Source organism: Spodoptera frugiperda, chromosome 31 (genome assembly GCF_023101765.2).
Source record: "Spodoptera frugiperda isolate SF20-4 chromosome 31, AGI-APGP_CSIRO_Sfru_2.0, whole genome shotgun sequence".
NCBI lineage: Eukaryota > Metazoa > Arthropoda > Insecta > Lepidoptera > Noctuidae > Spodoptera > Spodoptera frugiperda.
In genome coordinates this window covers 4,453,585-4,471,964 of record NC_064242.1, presented here as the reverse complement: position 1 = coordinate 4,471,964, position 18,380 = coordinate 4,453,585, and the positions used below count along the sequence as shown (strand labels likewise).

The following is an 18,380-nucleotide window of genomic DNA, read 5'->3' as shown; positions in this document are numbered from 1 at the left end:
TTTGAAATCTATACTGTTAGGATAATTAGGATTTGTTTACTGCATTTGGTGACGTCATCTCACGAATCTATTTAAAGTGGGGTAAGCTTGCCGAACAGGTCATTTGTCGGTTGGCTTTCGCACAGGACGGTCGTGAGGTGTCGGCGCTATTTGCTGTGAGTTATTTCTTTTGTGATTATTTAATGCATTTGTGATTATTATTTGTGATTATTATTTTTGATTAACGGTTGTTTGTCAATCACGATTCAATTTGTTATTTTCTTGTGATTTTGGTTATTTAATAAAATTGTGTAGACATAAGAATAAATTAGTTGTATTTTGTGTTACTAGTTTGTTTTTTTTTAATAAATTCCGGCTTCTGATCCTAAAATCAGAAGTGGGATTCGCCTACATACCCACATAAATTAAATTACTAGATTCGTTTTGAAAAACAGCCGTTAATTCGTAATTAAAATGCCACGTTCCTCTTGTAACGATTCTGATGTGTCACCGCGCCGCAAAACAAAGCGCAGGAGTAGCGGATCGCGTCGGCACCGCCGCAATTCTCGTTCCTAACCACCGAAGTGGAGTATCTTGGCCGCATTATTAGTCGCGGTCAGGTTAGGCCGAGTCGGCGCCCTCCCAGGTCTTTCCAGGTTAACGACTGCGTATTTGTCATCAAATACTCTCAATCCACCGGAAAACTTGACTCGGGGATGAGAGGCCCTTACCGAGTAATCAAGGTGCTTCCAAGTGGCCGGTATGAGCTCAAGTTATTGGGCGGTGCTCGTGGAAAGACCACACAAGCAGCTGCGCAGTATATGGTGCCCTGGAAAGGGGAGTGGTGTCCCGAGAGTTGTGCGGCTTTCTTTGAAAGTAAGTAACTGTTGTTATTTGTTATATGCCTAACAAATGTCCTATGTTACAGCTTTTGTTGTGCGGCTTTCTTTGAAAGTAAGTAACTGTTGTTATTTGTTATATGCCTAACAAATGTCCTATGTTACAGCTTTTGTTGTGCGGCTTTCTTTGAAAGTAAGTAACTGTTGTTATTTGTTATATGCCTAACAAATGTCCTATGTTACAGCTTTTAGGTACGTTCCGTGTGAATTTAAGGAATGTACAAGGATTCGCCTTGTCACGAAGCATATCTACGAAGTTATGAAAGATCGGACGTTCGGTGTGAGGTCCCGGAGGCAATCCTGGTAGACATGCCGTATGGTGTGTGTGTGGGTCTTCACCCGGTAGCCACTCTTTGAGTGTGTGGGCTTTGTCCCGGCAGACACGCTATGCGTGTGTGGGCTTTGTCCCGGCAGACACGCTATGCGCGTGTGGGCTTTGTCCCGGCAGACACGTTGTTACACGTGTGGACCTCGGTCCGGCAGACATATCGTGTGATATGTGTAGGAAGTGATGTATGAGAGTACGAGTATATGATCAAATGGAGATGCGTGCATGAGATGCTTATTAGGTGTGACAGATGATTCTTATTTACTCGTATGATTCTATGACAGAGGGCCTTGGTAGCGTGAAGTATGAAATTGTAGGCAACATTTTGCGAGTTACAGCTTAATAAAACAAATATCTCTTCTTCTAGACGCAGAAGACGGAAACGATGACGATGAGTTCGCAGGACCCTCATCAGAGCCTGTACCTCCCTCACCTGCCGCTGATGACACTGAAGACGTCACTCAAGACCCTGCTGATGATGTGCCCGAGGACGGCGCACGGTCAGGAGAGGCCGTGTTAGGATAATTAGGATTTGTTTACTGCATTTGGTGACGTCATCTCACGAATCTATTTAAAGTGGGGTAAGCTTGCCGAACAGGTCATTTGTCGGTTGGCTTTCGCACAGGACGGTCGTGAGGTGTCGGCGCTATTTGCTGTGAGTTATTTCTTTTGTGATTATTTAATGCATTTGTGATTATTATTTGTGATTATTATTTTTGATTAACGGTTGTTTGTCAATCACGATTCAATTTGTTATTTTCTTGTGATTTTGGTTATTTAATAAAATTGTGTAGACATAAGAATAAATTAGTTGTATTTTGTGTTACTAGTTTGTTTTTTTTTAATAAACTCCGGCTTCTGATCCTAAAAATACATATAATAAAATCGTAGAAAAGTGCTGTCTGTACATTGAAAATAAAAATAAAAAAAATAGCAGGGGTTATTGTTATGTCGATGTCGAACCCAAAAATGTAATTAACTTTTTTTTTGTCTGTTTGTCTGTTTGTCTGTTCGTCTGTGCGCGCTAATCTCAGAAACGGCTGATCCGAGTTGGATGCGGTTTTCACGAATATATTGTGGGATGCTTAAATTTACATTTAGTGTTTGTTTCATGTCAATCGGTTCATAAATAAAAAAGTTATGTCAAATTAAAGAATCACGTCGAACATTCTATGCTTATACCATTAATCTCCGCAACTATTTGACGGATTTGGTTGAAATTTGGTACAGATATAGTTTAGAACCTTAGAAAGGACATAGATATATTTTTATTTCAAAAATCAAAAAATAAAAATAAGAAATAAATTATTTATAAATAATTCTATGTCGATCGTTACACGACTTCGGTTCATGTTATTGTTTTAATTCATCGAAAAAAAGTAAATAAATAGTAAAAAGGTATGAAAAAAATAATATCAATATAATAAAACATTTAGTACAAAGAAAATGCTCTAACGGAGTATAGATAATTCTATGTCGATCGTTACACGACTTCGGTTCATGTTATTGTTTTAATTCATCGAAAAAAAGTAAATAAATAGTAAAAAGGTATGAAAAATATAATTAAACTTTTAGTACAAAGAAAATGCCCGAACGGAGTATAAATAAATATGTAATCCAAGTTGTCTTTATCCTCGATAGATGGCGTTGGGATCGAAATAGATCGCGCTATGGTTTCGTTACATTCATTTGGTTGGGTATCAACCGAGCGCTTCGGTACTATCGTAGAAAAAGTGTATTATCAGTCGTATGATTATATTATTTGTCTGTAGTGGTCCTGCTGTTTCGTATATTCTAAATTGGTTTCGTTGTATTTGTCAATTAATAAGTTTATTTGTTGGGTTTTCCTGGTTTTTTGGTTAAACTATTTAATAAAATTGTAAGTCTAATTTATAAATTAATTAGATTAGATTTAAGTCGTTTCTTTTAAATTATTTAGTTTAAGCTTGGTTATTATAGCATAGAGGATAGGTTGTAATATAGTTTCTTTTTTAATTGTTATAAATTCGTAATTCGTAGCTTTCTTTAGTTTTAAGTTAGTTTAAGTCCGTTTTTAAACTATTTTTTCAATGCCCTAAGTGAGTATACATCTATTAAATTCAAACGCAGAGCTCATTATGTTGATTTTTGAAGAGTTCCCTGGAATATCTTCCACGTCTCATTTTTGAAGAGATCCCGCGAGATCGGGAACTATGTGGTTAAAACCAAAAATTTGCCGGAAGTCACTATTCCACGCGAACGAAGTCGCGGGCAAAAGCTAGTTGATAATAAAGATGATTAACTTCTAGTATGCCGTATATAAGACAATAATAGAAAACACATTGTGTTTCGTCTGGATCCGCGTTCCGACACACGAAGGGTTAAAGCGTGAAAAAGTTCACCCGTTTTCTAGTCAAAATAAATGTAAGAAGAAATTCTTTTAGTATTTTTACACGCCAGATAACGTTCAACGTACCTGTGAATCTGAACGGAGCGTTGAGTGCGTAGGCATTCTACATAATTTAGTGTTAAACATTTCAAGATTATAGCTGGTATATCTTGGAACATAGCAGTCTTTGAACTCTTTATCTTGGCCGAGAATACAGTTTAAAAATAAATAGGTACAACTGCGAAAATGTAAAAAAGAACTACATTCAAAATGTAGGTATTCTTTTTTTACTGGTGCGCATTTGTACTTGTAAAAACCTAATTTTACCTACAGGCTAAATAAAATCGAAGTATTAAAACAGGTATTGAGTAATAAAAATAGAGTAATAGAATAAAACTTTAATAATATAATTTCATAAAAGCAAGCGTGACTAAATAAATTTTGGAGAAACAAATGAACAGATTCACAATCTCTTTATTCAAGTTCATTCTAGAGTAGTATCAAATATAAGTGCATCCGAAGTAGTGACGCGAAATTATCAGAACGATAGAATTTGTCCGTCAAGTGTCATTCATTAGGTGCGATTGGGTGTCGAAGACCTCTGCAATGATAATGCATACCTAGTACCTACTTGTCTATCAGACTATCGATAATAGCGTAGTCGCAATTACAAGTTATTTTATTGCAAGATGCCCATTTATTACCCGCTATAATATTACACTGTCTGACACGACGTTTTGTTCGTCTGAATGTTTTAACTTGACCCCGATTCGACGTTAATTTAAATTACTGTTTTTTTGCTATTTTACTTACCTACATATCTTTCGAAGAGAAGGATTAAAATACGAATTGCTTCAATGTAATTTTTTCATTCCTTACAAAATTAGAGTATTGTATTGTATTGTATCCGCAATTCAATAATAGAATGGATAATAGCCAAACAATCTTATTCTGTCAATAAAAAATTTGAACCCGTCTGTGTTTATAAAAGAGCATAGTCGCGCCATTAGTAATCTTTTGTTTAGTTTCACTGAGACACGCTCGTGGCACAAACCAAGGTCGGGCGGTGACAATGTTTTGCAACGGATCGCACGACAGGTCCGCGCGCCCGCGTCTGCACAGCGTTCATTGACCCACTGAACCCGGCCTTACGGGGGCTGCGCCTCGAGCCCGCCGCCACCGCCGCCACTGCCTCGCGCTGTCGGCGTCGCGCCGGAGCCCTAACACACAACTTTGTATGATCGATTCTTTTGGCGGGAAACTGTTCTTTTTTACCGCCGAGTGCTGAAACAAAGGAAACATCTGGTTTTGTGAATATGAAAATAGAATTAGAGGTGGTCTTGTCGTAGCAACGTAGTACGTAGGCGAACATTATTTTTAAATTTTCGCAAGCGAGGTCTATTGGTATTGATATGTTGGACTTGTTTCAATTTAAAATTATAAATACAAAGGGGCTGCTGTGCACCTATAGTTAAATGTATAATATGAAATATATCGCTCGTAATTATATGCCGGCGTACTACGGGTCGTTATAGAAACTTGTTCTACTTATTATAATATGTACAAACTTTGTAGTCCGGACTTTGATCCTGGTTGGGAGCGTTGTATAGCAAGTTATATTTATTCACGTTCGTCGCTCCCGCCCGCGCTGATATCCGAAAGCGTAAGTACGTCCTGCCCTTATATCGCGCCCTATATTAATTCGATCGTCCTACGGACGCCCATTCAATTGACGTTTATCGATAGTTCATTTTCAAATATTGCATTCAGCTAGATAAACATAATAGCGTAGGTATAATCTCGCGTTTGGCCTAGTTTCGCAACCTTGACGTAGGTACTTGGTGTTTCTAATAATAATGGCAGACTCGTTTCCAGCGCTTAGCCAAGAGATGCTTGAATAAATAAATAAATTTACGATAACATTGATTTAGGGCAGACCCAGTACGTATCGAAAACATTGAATGAAAATATCTAAATACTCCCTAGTTCAATAGGATGTTGTTTTTCTTGTGAAAATGTCTTGTTTTTGTTATTCTCAGTAAAGTTACTTTTACGAACTAAGTAAGTACGCAGTTGCCGCGTTTTTCCTCCGACCTTGATTCATCGTTCAGTCAAAATATCTGTTCTTTCTCGTATTTAATGTAAAAATTATACCGCGCGCTACGGAAATAACTACGACTATCTTATTTTGAAACTGTATAAAGTTTCGCATTTATTCATTCGGGTTATGAAAACAAACATTGCGGTGTCTCGTGTGATTTGTTTACATACATTTATATGAAATGGAGCCTGGTGTATGTTAATCAACAAAAATGCTAAGTTCTCTGTCATATTACAAATCTTTGTTTATGGGTTAACGTGACCGAGTTTAACTTCAAACGATGTTAAGGAAGACATAACGTTGAGGCTGCTGCAGCTCTTCAATCATCACTACGAATGTTACGAAACTACGTCTATATCTGCTTTATACCTCGTTAAAATTCTCGCATAATTCTCGACAGTGATATACTAACAAAGGGAAATGTCTCATAACTCACGTTGTGCGTTAATTTGAGGTAATTAAACGACCGGTTGGTTTCTACGTTGGCGTCTTATGCACGTCTCTGCAACACTATGACCTTTTAGACCAACAAATGTAACTAATCGTGAATTATACTTATTGTACATTGTACCAGGGTGGGTCAATAAGTCCGTGACTTTTTTTATTTCTTGTTATTTAATTAAAAAGGCAACACTGCTCCTATCAACAGGCATCTATCAGTTGACTACTGGCAAAATTTGAAGAAGCTGCAGCTTTAGGTTTGTCTTTGAGAGCCCTTGATTGAGCAGACTACCGCGTAATTTAAAGAAAATGGAAAGAAGTGATTTTCGTGTGCTCATTAAGCATTATTTTTTGAGAAAAAAAACCATCACGCAAACCAAGGCTAAGCTTGATAAATATTATGGGGACTCTGGACCATCAATTTCAATGGTAAAAAGTGGTTCACAGTATTTCGTTGTGGCCTAAGGAGCACGGAAGATGCTGAACGTTCCGGACGCCCAATTGACGTCTCTACACCCGAAATCATTGAAAAAATCCACGATATGGTGTTGGTCGATCGGAGATTGAAAGTGAGGGAGATTGTGGAAGCCATAGGCATCTCATATGGCTCAGTGGTTACAATTTTAAATGATCACTTGGCTATGAGAAAGCATTCCGCAAGATGGCTGCCGCGATTGCTCACAATCGACCACAAACGCAAACGTGTGACAACTTCGCAAGCGTGTTTGGCGTTGTTCAACCGTAATATGGACGAGTTTTTGCATCGTTTCATAACCGTGGACGAAACATGGATCCACTACAACACACCACCACCCAAAACAGTGGGTTTCTCGGGGTGAATCGGCCCCAAAGAAGGCCAAGGTGGGTTTGTCAGCCAATAAAGTCATGGCGACCGTTTTTTGGGATGCACGCGGCATTACCCATATGAACTACCTTCAAAAGGGTAAAACAATAAATGGTGAATATTTTGTCAACTTATTGGGTCAATTTAATGTGAGTTTTAAAAAAAAACGACCGCATTTAACCAAGAAGAAAGTTCTTTTTCACAGGACAATGCAAGGGTGCACACTTGTGCAGTTTCCATGTCCAAAATTCAAGAATTGGGCTACGAATTGCTATCTCATCCACCCTATTCTCCGGATTTAGCCCCAAGTGACTATTTCCTGTTCCCAAACTTAAAGAAGTGGCTTGGTGGAAAGAGATTTGAGTCCAATGATGAAATCATTTCACAAAGTAATGCTCATTTTGATGACCTCGAGAAATCATATTTTTGGAAGGGATAAAAAAATAGGAGAATCTTTGGACAAAGTGTATGGATCTCAAAGGGGAGTATGTTGAAAAATAAAATGAAAAAATATCCGTAATCCTGTATTTTATTCAAAAAGTCACGGACTTATTGACCCGCCCTCGTAGATAACTGACATTGATGACATAACTACTAAATACGCGGATATAATAGTACCTATATCACATTTTTTATCGACCTTAAAAGTACAGGCGTTCCCTACTTTTCCAAACTGCGAAACTATGCAGTAGGTAATAAAATAACAATCAGGGGGTACCAAAGTGGCATTTAGATTGCAAATATTATGGTCTCCCATTCGCGTGAGTCGGATGACTTGTTCCATTCCAACATTCGAGAAGTACGGCTTATTTCTTAGAAACGAATCGAGGTTATACAACGTTACGTGGTTCGTACAATCTTTTTGTGTGACACGAAGTGCCTTAGATGTTAGACGTGAATACAAATCAGAACGTGTGGTTTCCATTGCATCGAAAGCGGTGCAGTATCTACAAATGTTTGTTTACACATTGCGCTGACGTGATCGGTATTCGTAAGCACTAAGTCACTATTTCGGGAACGAAACCGGTTTCACACTTAGGAGCCAAAATCCGAATCAATTTGCATTTTTTTATTTTCGAAGGTGACATTTCAATTTGTTTTCGGGTATTTGTGTAATGAGATGTCCGTTTAGAATTGTTTTGACGTCGGTTTCATTTGAAAAATTTATTGAATTCAATGACCTGAATATTAAACTGTGGATATTAATTAATCTGTGCTTATTGTGTGATATCAAAGTATGTATTTATTCTGTGTTGTGTACATTTTACGAGTTTGTTTGAGGGACTGCCAGTATTAGACTTAGTGTACGCTGGAATATGACTCAGTTTTCTGTTTATATTTCGAGATTTGTTAGCTCAGTCGCCGTGTGGTTTCCTACTAATAATAAATCTACCTCTATTTCCGTGGATGTCGTTAGTGTAACCTACCTAGATTATATCATAATTACGAGTGAGCTATAATTGGATAAACTAAGGCGATTTGCAACTATACTGTGGAATTATCCTGAATATTGCATAATTATTATGTCACTTTGTCGACAAAGCAGCCAAATAATTGACGTTGATCTATTAATTTACTATGATTTAGATGAAAATTGATGACTATTATTGTAATAAGGTTACTTATTAGAATAAGCAATAGCAGAAGAGATTTTCCACGAGTTTCAATCGTACCTATTAGGAAAATATGCGTTTTCTGTAATAAAGCAATCTTTTAATGTATTAAAAGATTTTTTAACAGTGAAAATAGCAACACTAAGCCAATTACAGAATAGTACTAGATTACTTATACCTACATATAGTATAGTACCTACGATTACCTAATATGAAATTGTGTGCCATAGCAGTGTGTACTCCTGGACTACTCTCCTACCCTGGCCTTCAACAAATAACATCAACCAAAATGACATACATAATAGGTACTACCAAACATATAAAATATTCGTACATTTTTGGCAATACCATTTAATTTCCTTTCCGCTTATTTAAACAGTAATCTCTTTCATGGCACTTTCCTTGGTCGCCTGCCAAGAGCAAATCAGGGTTTCTCTTTGAGTCCATTAGAAATGTTTTTAGACAGACATTGAGTAAATATAAGTAACTTAGTAAATGGATACTTTATTTAAGAACATAATTATGTAAGGTTCCAACATTATTATCATGATTGGGGGAGGTTTATGTTTAGTAGTGTACACCATCATCATCATCATCAAGCCTCTTCTCATACGGGGTAGGTTTGAGCACTAAACAAAATTCAAATTTATAGACAGCGCTCTAGTTATTGTAAAAATTGTAAAGTTATAACTTTCATAACAAATCAGGGAAAAGCAGATATAGGTATACCTATATGATTTTATACGTGATTTTAGGAGTTTACCAAACAACGGTCAACCAACTGCATACCAGACTCCATATTGGCCAGTAAGAAATTTGAAATTGAAATTTTTTTTAGTCTTTTAGCTACTTATGAATAGTGTTCATTCTCGACCATCATAATTTGCGAGCACTTTAACCTATCTATACATACATACCTAGTTCTAATATATGTATGTACATATACATCGTAATTCCTCATACTTACTCCACCAACGAAACTGTAGCTGTAATGTTACTATATACTTTATTTTATAGGTACATAGGGACTCAGATATTGTGACAAGGTCGCATTGACAGTAGGGCTTCGATTCGAACTAGGACGAGTGTTGACACGCCACGGCACGACAGCTTGTTACTTTTGCCTCGTTATGGTAATTAACTTTGAAACTCGGAAATAAAATACATCATATTTTCTGTATTCATTAATTATACTACTAGGTAATAATAATCGTTTATTCGACGTTTTTTATAGTGGAGTTGGTAAACTTATTTTAAGTTCATAATTGCCACTTTGGTCTTGGCATAAGAAACTCGGTTTCGATACTAAAGAATCGATATTTTTACTGAGTTTTCGCTCTCAAAATTGCTGTAGCCGTAGCTGCAGACTACCTAGCGGGTTTACCGGGGCTCCGGCTCGAAGGACAAGAGTAGGAACAGGGTGGTTTTTAGTCAGTTAGAGTCTGACACTCTGTCTCGCCTCGCCCAAGGCGGGAGAATTAATTGGATGATTTTCCCCCTTAAAAAAAAGCACGGTATAATCAACTATAGACAACACAATTTCAAACACCTTAATATTTTACACAGTTTCTTCTAAAATATTTTATGTATTGTGTCAATACGTGGAAATTAAAGACAATGTCACTCTTTGTACCGTTTGAAATCTTTGTATGTGTGTGTTTAGTTTTCTATCAACTAAGGTACTTAATCTTCCTTCCTAACATAGAAAAATACAGAACAAGGTCTTCAAAAACAAAAACAAAGCTTATGTAGTCTTTAGCTAAGTTTTCGAATCGTGAGAGCACACCACTACTATAAAAATAAACGTTTATTCAGTAGAATAGTGTCAGTAGGCGTTACCAGTGACATTGGACAATCATAACACTGGTATTTGCCTGAGGGTCACTATCTACCTTATATAACCTACCATTACCTACAAGTATGATGATCATACTCGTGATAACTATCATAGATATGTATCACAACGTTACGCACACGATTTTGTTATTAAAATTTAAACTACATCTTCAAAAGCATCAACATCTTAACTGATTACTATGTAAATTGTTCGTTTTTAATTAGTTGAATCGATTTTTTATTGTATCCTTGAAATAGCAGTTATTTTAATGATGATTAAAAATGGTTCTTGAGTTTAACGTTGATGTATAATGAGAATGAAACCGATTGATACTCTGGACCTGTTTCTCATAACTGAATATTATTAATGTTTGTTAAACTTGAAAAATATCGTGGTAGCCCGCCACCCTGAGCCCTTACAGATGCTTTTCCGCCAGAGATGTGCTATGTAGCTAGCTATGCTACGAAAATGTAATAGCTAATTTGTGAAACCATGTGTCTGTTTCAACTGATACTCAGCTATGTAGCTATGCGAAGTAGATGCGCAGCTCGAATATGCGATATTAAGAAAGCTATTTATAGCACACATCCATAGCACGCATCCAATCATCCATATCACGCATATTTTTAAAAAAACATAGCTGAGTCCTTTTCCGCCAGTGTTCAGCTATGTGTACCAATGAATATGATTGGTGGAAGCCAAACGCATCCACAGCAACGTAGCATAGCACATATCTGTTGGAAAAGCACCCCTATGTTCCCTTTAATTGACAGACAAATTTATAAATAGCTGGAATAGAGAAGTAAATTAATTGGCAGAAGTGAAAAGGTTCTAGTCTAATTATATCATTAATTCATTAAAGATCCAAATTATTGAATAATTTAGACGCCACTAATAAAGTCTTACCCACTTGTAAAGTAAACAGCTAGCGTGGATTTATTTGAAGTAGCTATCTATAGCTATACGCTAGTATATAATTCATAATTAATACATATCTACCTACTTTCCGTAATCATGATCTTAATTGGCGTTCGCATTAAACGACGGATATATATGCCTACCATACATATATAAACAGCTACTAGGTACTCAGAGAACATACATTATGTTCTGTCTAATGTACGTTGGAACCATCTATCTCAAGTTACCATCTCCCCACTAATTTACATAGATTTTACGCAAAGGGATTCTACAGTTAGATAATAAACTATCAGTTTCTTGTTACCAAGATATTATTGTTCCAACGTCTGCGTTAAGATAAACTAGCTATTTGCCAAGTAAAGAGTAAACTCATAATCTATAGCGTTTTGTTTGTTCGCTCCGCGCCAACTTTATTCAAACAGTTTGTATCGCTGCAACTTACTCAACTTTGATAGTAATACTACGTTATGAGGTAGTTATGTACGATAGAAAGTTGATTTGTTATTATTCTTGTCTCTTTCAAAATGCAAGTCTCTTTCGCACGCTTATTTGGGCGGGGTCGAACTACTGCATTGTGAAGCCGAGTACTGGTCCCGCCATCTAGTGGCAGAATATTCTCAACATTCTACATTTGACTCGACAAAAACTTGTTTTACACTCTGGTTGTAGTAGTGTCGCTACTCGCCACGAGATGGCGTTGCTGGTCACATGATGAAAAATATATTCAATTCTAATTAAAATAATAATTATGTAATAATTAGATATTTTTAAATCTTATATAATAATTTGAATAAGTTTAATAATTCTATTATTTATTTTTAATTTCTTTGTTTCAGGTGTTAGTGGAATATGATGGTGTAGATTGGCAACGTCGCGAGTGGGTGGCTGTTTATTCACGACGGACGTTTCGTGTTTTTTTAGTGGAAAGAACTCTTGTTTGGGCTCCTAGAACACACGAAGGAAAGGACGTGAAATGGCCGGCTTTGGTAAATATTATTTTGTTCTTACAATTTACGATAGATGGCGCTGTCAGTCGGAACCAAAGATTCATTCTGAAGTAAACTGAGCAAAACTATTTGGAATTGGAATAATGAATGAATACCTAACCTGATCAATTACCTTTAATTATAAATGACTTATAATGATGCCGTCTTTATTTCTAATCAGAAATCAAAGACTAATAGAATTAAGAATCACTATTTGTATGAAGTAAAGATGTACCTACAGGTGCAGTAGCAAGTTATTATTATCCAAATAAAAAAAAAATCACGATACAAAAAATCTATAAAGAATTTTTAGCACCCCAACACCAACATCCAAAATGAAATTACTGAAACCTACACCTCTGTACATAAAAGGATGAGTAAATAAACTCAATAAACACGGGTATGGTTTATATATGTTTATAAGGTTACGTGGCTCCACACGTGTCCTCGCCGACCTCCATTCGTGTCAGATTCACACGCACACGCACCCCTATTTACGTATGTCGGTCACGTTTTGTGCAAGTCTACATACGTCTGAGGTCGCCACATTTTGATTTTGTACGTAAATTTTTGTGTCTGACACGCGAACGTAAGTGTTCGTGGCTATTGAAGATGTTTATGGGATTAATTTATTTCTACGATTGATTTTTATATTTTAGTAATTGTAGCACACCTCCCATAACCTTTTGTAGATTACTACCCAGCTTACGTATATTTCTACACTACTCAAACGCTTCTCTTTATGCAATTGTATAGAATTAAAATAAATAAATAAATTAAAAATATCAAATTCAAGATTCGTTGATACATTCATTATTTCCTGTAGAAGTGTATTTTTTCTGGGAAAAAATACACAAAGAAAGGTTTTTTTCTGTTCTGCACATACGAGCGTCCTACACATACAGAACATGGATATATCTAGGTATTTATTAATTCCATGTTATAGGGGTCGTCTAACATGTGCTTTACCTTCCATATAGAATGCCCTTAATGTGATGCGGGATTTTTCAGGATTTAAATGTGTAAATTATTATAATTTTTTCTGACGCTGACGCTGATATATTACAAAATCTTTGCTTTTTATACATTGAAAGAATCAAACTACTAGTTATTAATGCTATTGATAGCTGAATATTACATTTACTATCTACTACCAAAATTGCGTAATTAAATAAACCAATACAAACTATCAATAAACAAATTGAATGCTAAGCTTAATGGTATGCATTGATAAAATCTATTTCAATGTAAATAGCAATATTTAGTCATACTTCTGCAATAAATCACGACTAACTGCACAGTTAGGCAGTTCTATTAGAACAAACAAATAAAACCTGTATACTATTCTATCTAAATTTTATGTATGTAACAGCAACAGTAGGTATGGTATTTAAAGCTTATTAATCCAATGTTGCGCTGTTTCCACAAACAGCGCCATCTAGTAGTGAGTAGCATATACTTTTTCAAGTAGTAGAAAAAAACTTTCTGTGTAATATTCATCATCATTTGGGTTTCATAAATTAAATTAGTTATTCTAGGTACCCTAACTGGATAGTTTTAAAACAAAGTATAACTTAAACTTGTTTTAGGTAGGCGGCTAGCTAGTTTTGCGTTGTGAATATATAAATAGGTTACCTAGGTAGTAGGTAGTATTTTGAAAGAAAATTTAAAGTTTAAGAGCTGACCTTTACATTTTAATTACTTAATATAAACTGTCTAAATGTTAAAGCACTTTATTTTAAGAAATATAAATGGCACTAAATTGCCGGGTACCTAATTGTTATTTTATGGTCTTGGTTATTTAGACTAGACTAAGTAGAGGTAGAAACCTAAAACATCAGCTATTCGAGGAATAATGATAATGATGTGTAGTCATATAGAGCTAACATCATCTTCAGTATCACATCAGTTTACCGAGGTTCTAATATGTAGTATATTAATCGAGACATTCTTATTTCTATGAGACCATAATTTACTCTTTTTTTATGTGCAGCTGAAAAGTTTGTGTTTGTTTGTTTGAAGACACTAATCTCCAAAACTACTAGTATAATACTTATTTTAACCGTACAGTATAAATGTATAATCGGTTATGTAAATTTTAGACGTACCTAATATAGAGTCAAATAAGAAAACTAGGTAGGTTAGATACCAATTACAATTTTACAAAAACATAGTTCTAATTACTATTTTACAATCACATTATCATATATCCCTATTTTCCTATAACATGGGATAATCTGAGTTATTTTCTTAATAAAACAAATTTCATACCATCCTTGGAATTACTTATTTAATTTATCTGTACGATGTAATGAATGATGCAAATTGTTGTAGACGTTCATGCCGCTGGCAGCTGACCTGACGCTGCAGGCCGACGCGCAGCCGGTGGAGTTCCTCCACGACAAACACCTGGACTTCTTGGACTATGCCAACCTACTTCCTTATCAGGTAAGACTAGATGCCACGCATTTTATACCCATAATCGTTACATATAGTTACATTACTGTACTGTAATAATTTGTTCTTCCGTATTCAAATTCTGTTATTTGAAGCTGTAGTAATTATGAATATGAATGTGGTCGCATATGCGACTGCCGGGCAAGGGGTCTCAAGTTTGATTCCTGGGTCGGGCAAAGTATTACTGGACTTTTTCGGTTTATCGAAAATTTCTCAGTAGTAGCACGGAGTCTGTAATTGTGTTCGGTGTATGGCAATAGGCTCATCTATTACATGGGACTGGTAACACAAATTATGAAAAGTGGTGTATATTGTATAGTGGCATTACGTGCCGAAATACGCACCTGCCTATGCCTTCAGGGATAAAAAGCGTGACGTGTTTATGAATATGAATTGCTTTTTTTTGAGGGGGGAAAATCATCCAATGACTTTTCCCACCTTGGGCGAGGCGAGAGGGATTGTCAGACTCTTACTGACTAAAAACCACCCCGTTCCTTCTCCTACTTTTCGAGCCGGAGTCCGAATATGAATTGCTAGTATTTTGTTATTGTGCAGTGTTTGTATTAGAGGTTATTTTGCAATTTATTTATTTATTCAATAGGTAAATAGTCAATTAACCTTTGACCAACAATTAATTAGTAAAGCTGGTTTACCTTTCGCTTCATCGTTTACTACCAGGCGAAATAGCGGTCAATGACCTTTTCACATAAAAACAATAATACCTATGTCAAAGTTCTTTCGTCCATCAATATATTCACGTAGAAGTTCGTGTCATTTTAACTTTCCTTATCACGTAACTGTATAGAAACCTTTAACCTACCTACATAGGTACCAAAATAAACAAAATTAATCACAGTCATGATTGAAAGAACCTTATAAATAAAACACACATGATGTGACAGGCAAATAAAAAAATAATTAATCAATTCATAAAAAGTGAGCCTTGTGATCAAGACAATAGAATACATTTTTAAAGACAAAGATACAAAAGTCGACAAGGAACTACATATTTTCCAAGCAGCAACGTTCTTTGATAGAATAAAATGATCAGGGTACTTACTCTTCATACCAATCTTAATGGAATTGCAATCCAATAAAATTTCAATAATTATTCAATATCAAAACTATACAACCCCAATCGTAGTTGCTAAAATAACATTTAAGGGTTTGAACTTCTCCAAACCTAACATACTCGTCAAATGTGCAGAATAAGACAAAATGGCAAACCCCTCTTGTATAGAGAAGCCCCCATAGTCTACAGCTGTGGACTCTCACGCGCTATTAATGATAATGATGAAGAAATTTTCAAAGCAGCCATGTTGAACCGGTAGTTCGAGTCTAACAGGACAGGTGGCGCTAGGGGTCATTGTTCGAATGTTGACGCATGCATCGGCATACATTATTGAATATATTATTATTATGCGGGCACATTTCCTCACGTAGGGTCTCACTGAGGCTTTAAATTGAATACATAGGTATGTAGGTACTATAAACTATAAATATTTAATTGTGCGGGTTATGACTTGCAATGAAATAAAAGTCAAATTGTTCTGCTTTTAAAATAGTAAACAGATTTATGTTACTCGACCAACTACGTTTGAAGAATTATTTTTATTTGTAAATATGTATCACAATAAAAACTACGTCAAATGCACAGCGACCACAATACAACTTCTTAAAACAAACAATAAAGATTTTTTCCTTAAGTGTACCTATCAAAATGACTAACAAGCACTCACGTAGCAAAATACGAAATAAATAAAGTTTAATATAAAAAATAATACTGACACATTATTAAAGTGCGATAAATAATTATAATTTTATTTAATGCATTAATAAATAATGAATTAATTTATCATGCAACAAAAATCGTGAGATAAGTGGCTGGCTCAGTTGCTAAGCCGGTTGTAGGTCAAGTTATAGTCATTTGCGTGACTCCAATCAACTGCATGGCATTATGTAACGACCATGTTATATCTGTCAATGACTTACATAACATTATTTGAAGGTGACATAACGCTGTTATAGAGAATTTGTGATGCCTTATGAATAGTTGTTATGTGAATAGTTGTGGTTTTAAAAGTCAAAATGTTGTTATGAGATATTTTTAATAACTTATCGAATGGTAATTTTACTGCTCACTTTGCACAGAACTGATGAATAATAAGTACTTTAGTGAAGTGTGGAAAGATTGTAAAGTAATAATTCGTTTCTATTTTATAGTTAAAATTATTTTATTTTGTCCTCCATGATAAATGTAACAATGAAAGTAATTCAGAAAATCGTTTAAAAAGTAACCGCACAAAAATAATGTTTTGCTATTAGCCGACAGATGGCGTTACTGTATCGAATCCGATCGACATTTTTGAATATTTCTGCTGAATGCCAATCTTTAAGGAAATGGTTGTAATAACAGTAATATTTGGATAAATTACTCTTTATTTCATTAACCGACTTCATTTAACTGGTAATTTTGGGTACTATATTTTTTAGATTGTTGCGGAAATCCTGAGTAAATAAATTAAGTTTTAAGTGCTAAGTGAAAGTACATAGGTACCTGTGTAGGATATTTAAAAAGATATAATACCTACTTAACGACAAGAATAAGTTCAAGCTATAATGTTATTATTTATGTAGGTTTCTTTTATTTATTCATGTCATTTCCCTAAACAAATTGAGTTTGTTTGATTGGTATAAATACTGTAATGTATATTTTCGTTATTAGCATAAATATAATAACATTCATTGCCTACAAATCGGTCCTTGACATTTAACAAAGATTAATTTTCTCAAAGAAAAATCGTCAGAGTTTACGGACGTTAACAAAAATAGCTCGAGTTTTGAAGTAAGTATTCTTCTTTATTGTGTTCAATCTAGTCTTCGAATATATGAGTGTAATACTTACGTGGGATATTTTGTTATTGAACAAACAACTTTTTGTTTTGTAATAAACTATTGTTATTATTACGTTATTTTGTTTGTTATGTAGGTAAATGTTATGTTATAAAAACATAATTATTGTTAAGAGGAATCGTAGCAATTGGCGTTCCATTGTCTCTGTATACCCCTATGAAAGACAGGCGTGAGGTTATGTATGTATGTATGTATGTATGTATTTATTGTTATGCTTGCTGTGATTAATTTATACTGTAACCAATCAACCGTATTAGGTACATTTATTTTTAATAATGTAGCTAATCAAGCGTACTACACGTGTGTTTATAAATTAAATAACAACACAAGAACACTTTAGTTGAAATACATATTATTGGTATGTTACCGTAGAGCAGACAAATATTTCATTAGTAGCTACGCCCACTTTTTCCTGGTTAACTAAAGTTTAGGTAAAATCTAATTCTGAGTAAAATATAAAAATAATACTGTGGACCACCCTTTTAATGGAATCAATAGCGCTCTATTAACGAAACTATACAACCATCGAAATAAATAAACAAAGAACTTCGTAGCCCCCAGTTTTTTCAATACGTTCAGCCTAAAAATACGATTTACGCAATATTCGTGAAAGATTATAAAAATATCTAAAGGAAAATCAAAGTTTACTTTCATGAAAAGGATTACGTATGAAATGCCAAACCCTATTAGCAG

The 18,380-nt window shown here is 35.1% G+C and overlaps 2 protein-coding genes across 3 annotated transcripts in view; both read left to right on the top strand.

Annotated features, from left to right (window-relative positions):
* The window catches only part of LOC118276070 (lysine-specific demethylase 3A), a 169,023-nt gene that overhangs the window by 26,879 nt on the left and 123,764 nt on the right, over window positions 1-18,380 (top strand). For both annotated transcript variants that reach the window (XM_035594211.2, XM_050707295.1), the window contains exons 2-3: window positions 12,168-12,317; window positions 14,652-14,765. In XM_035594211.2, coding sequence (XP_035450104.2) covers window positions 12,168-12,317; window positions 14,652-14,765 — 264 coding nt within the window. The remainder of the gene's footprint in view (window positions 1-12,167; window positions 12,318-14,651; window positions 14,766-18,380) is intronic.
* LOC126912907 (uncharacterized) lies at window positions 2-2,032 on the top strand. The gene is made up of 2 exons (XM_050707305.1): window positions 2-855; window positions 1,574-2,032. The coding sequence occupies exons 1-2, from the start codon at window positions 696-698 to the stop codon at window positions 1,729-1,731; spliced, it is 318 nt and encodes a 105-aa protein (XP_050563262.1). The 5' UTR covers window positions 2-695; the 3' UTR covers window positions 1,732-2,032.

Coding starts and splice junctions, on each gene's coding strand:
- LOC126912907 (XM_050707305.1), top strand. CDS start 696: ATGAGAGGCCCTTACCGAGTAATCAAGGTGCTTCCAAGTGGCCGGTAT. Junction 856..1,573: donor TTGTGCGGCTTTCTTTGAAA/GTAAGTAACTGT, acceptor CTCTTCTTCTAG/ACGCAGAAGACGGAAACGAT.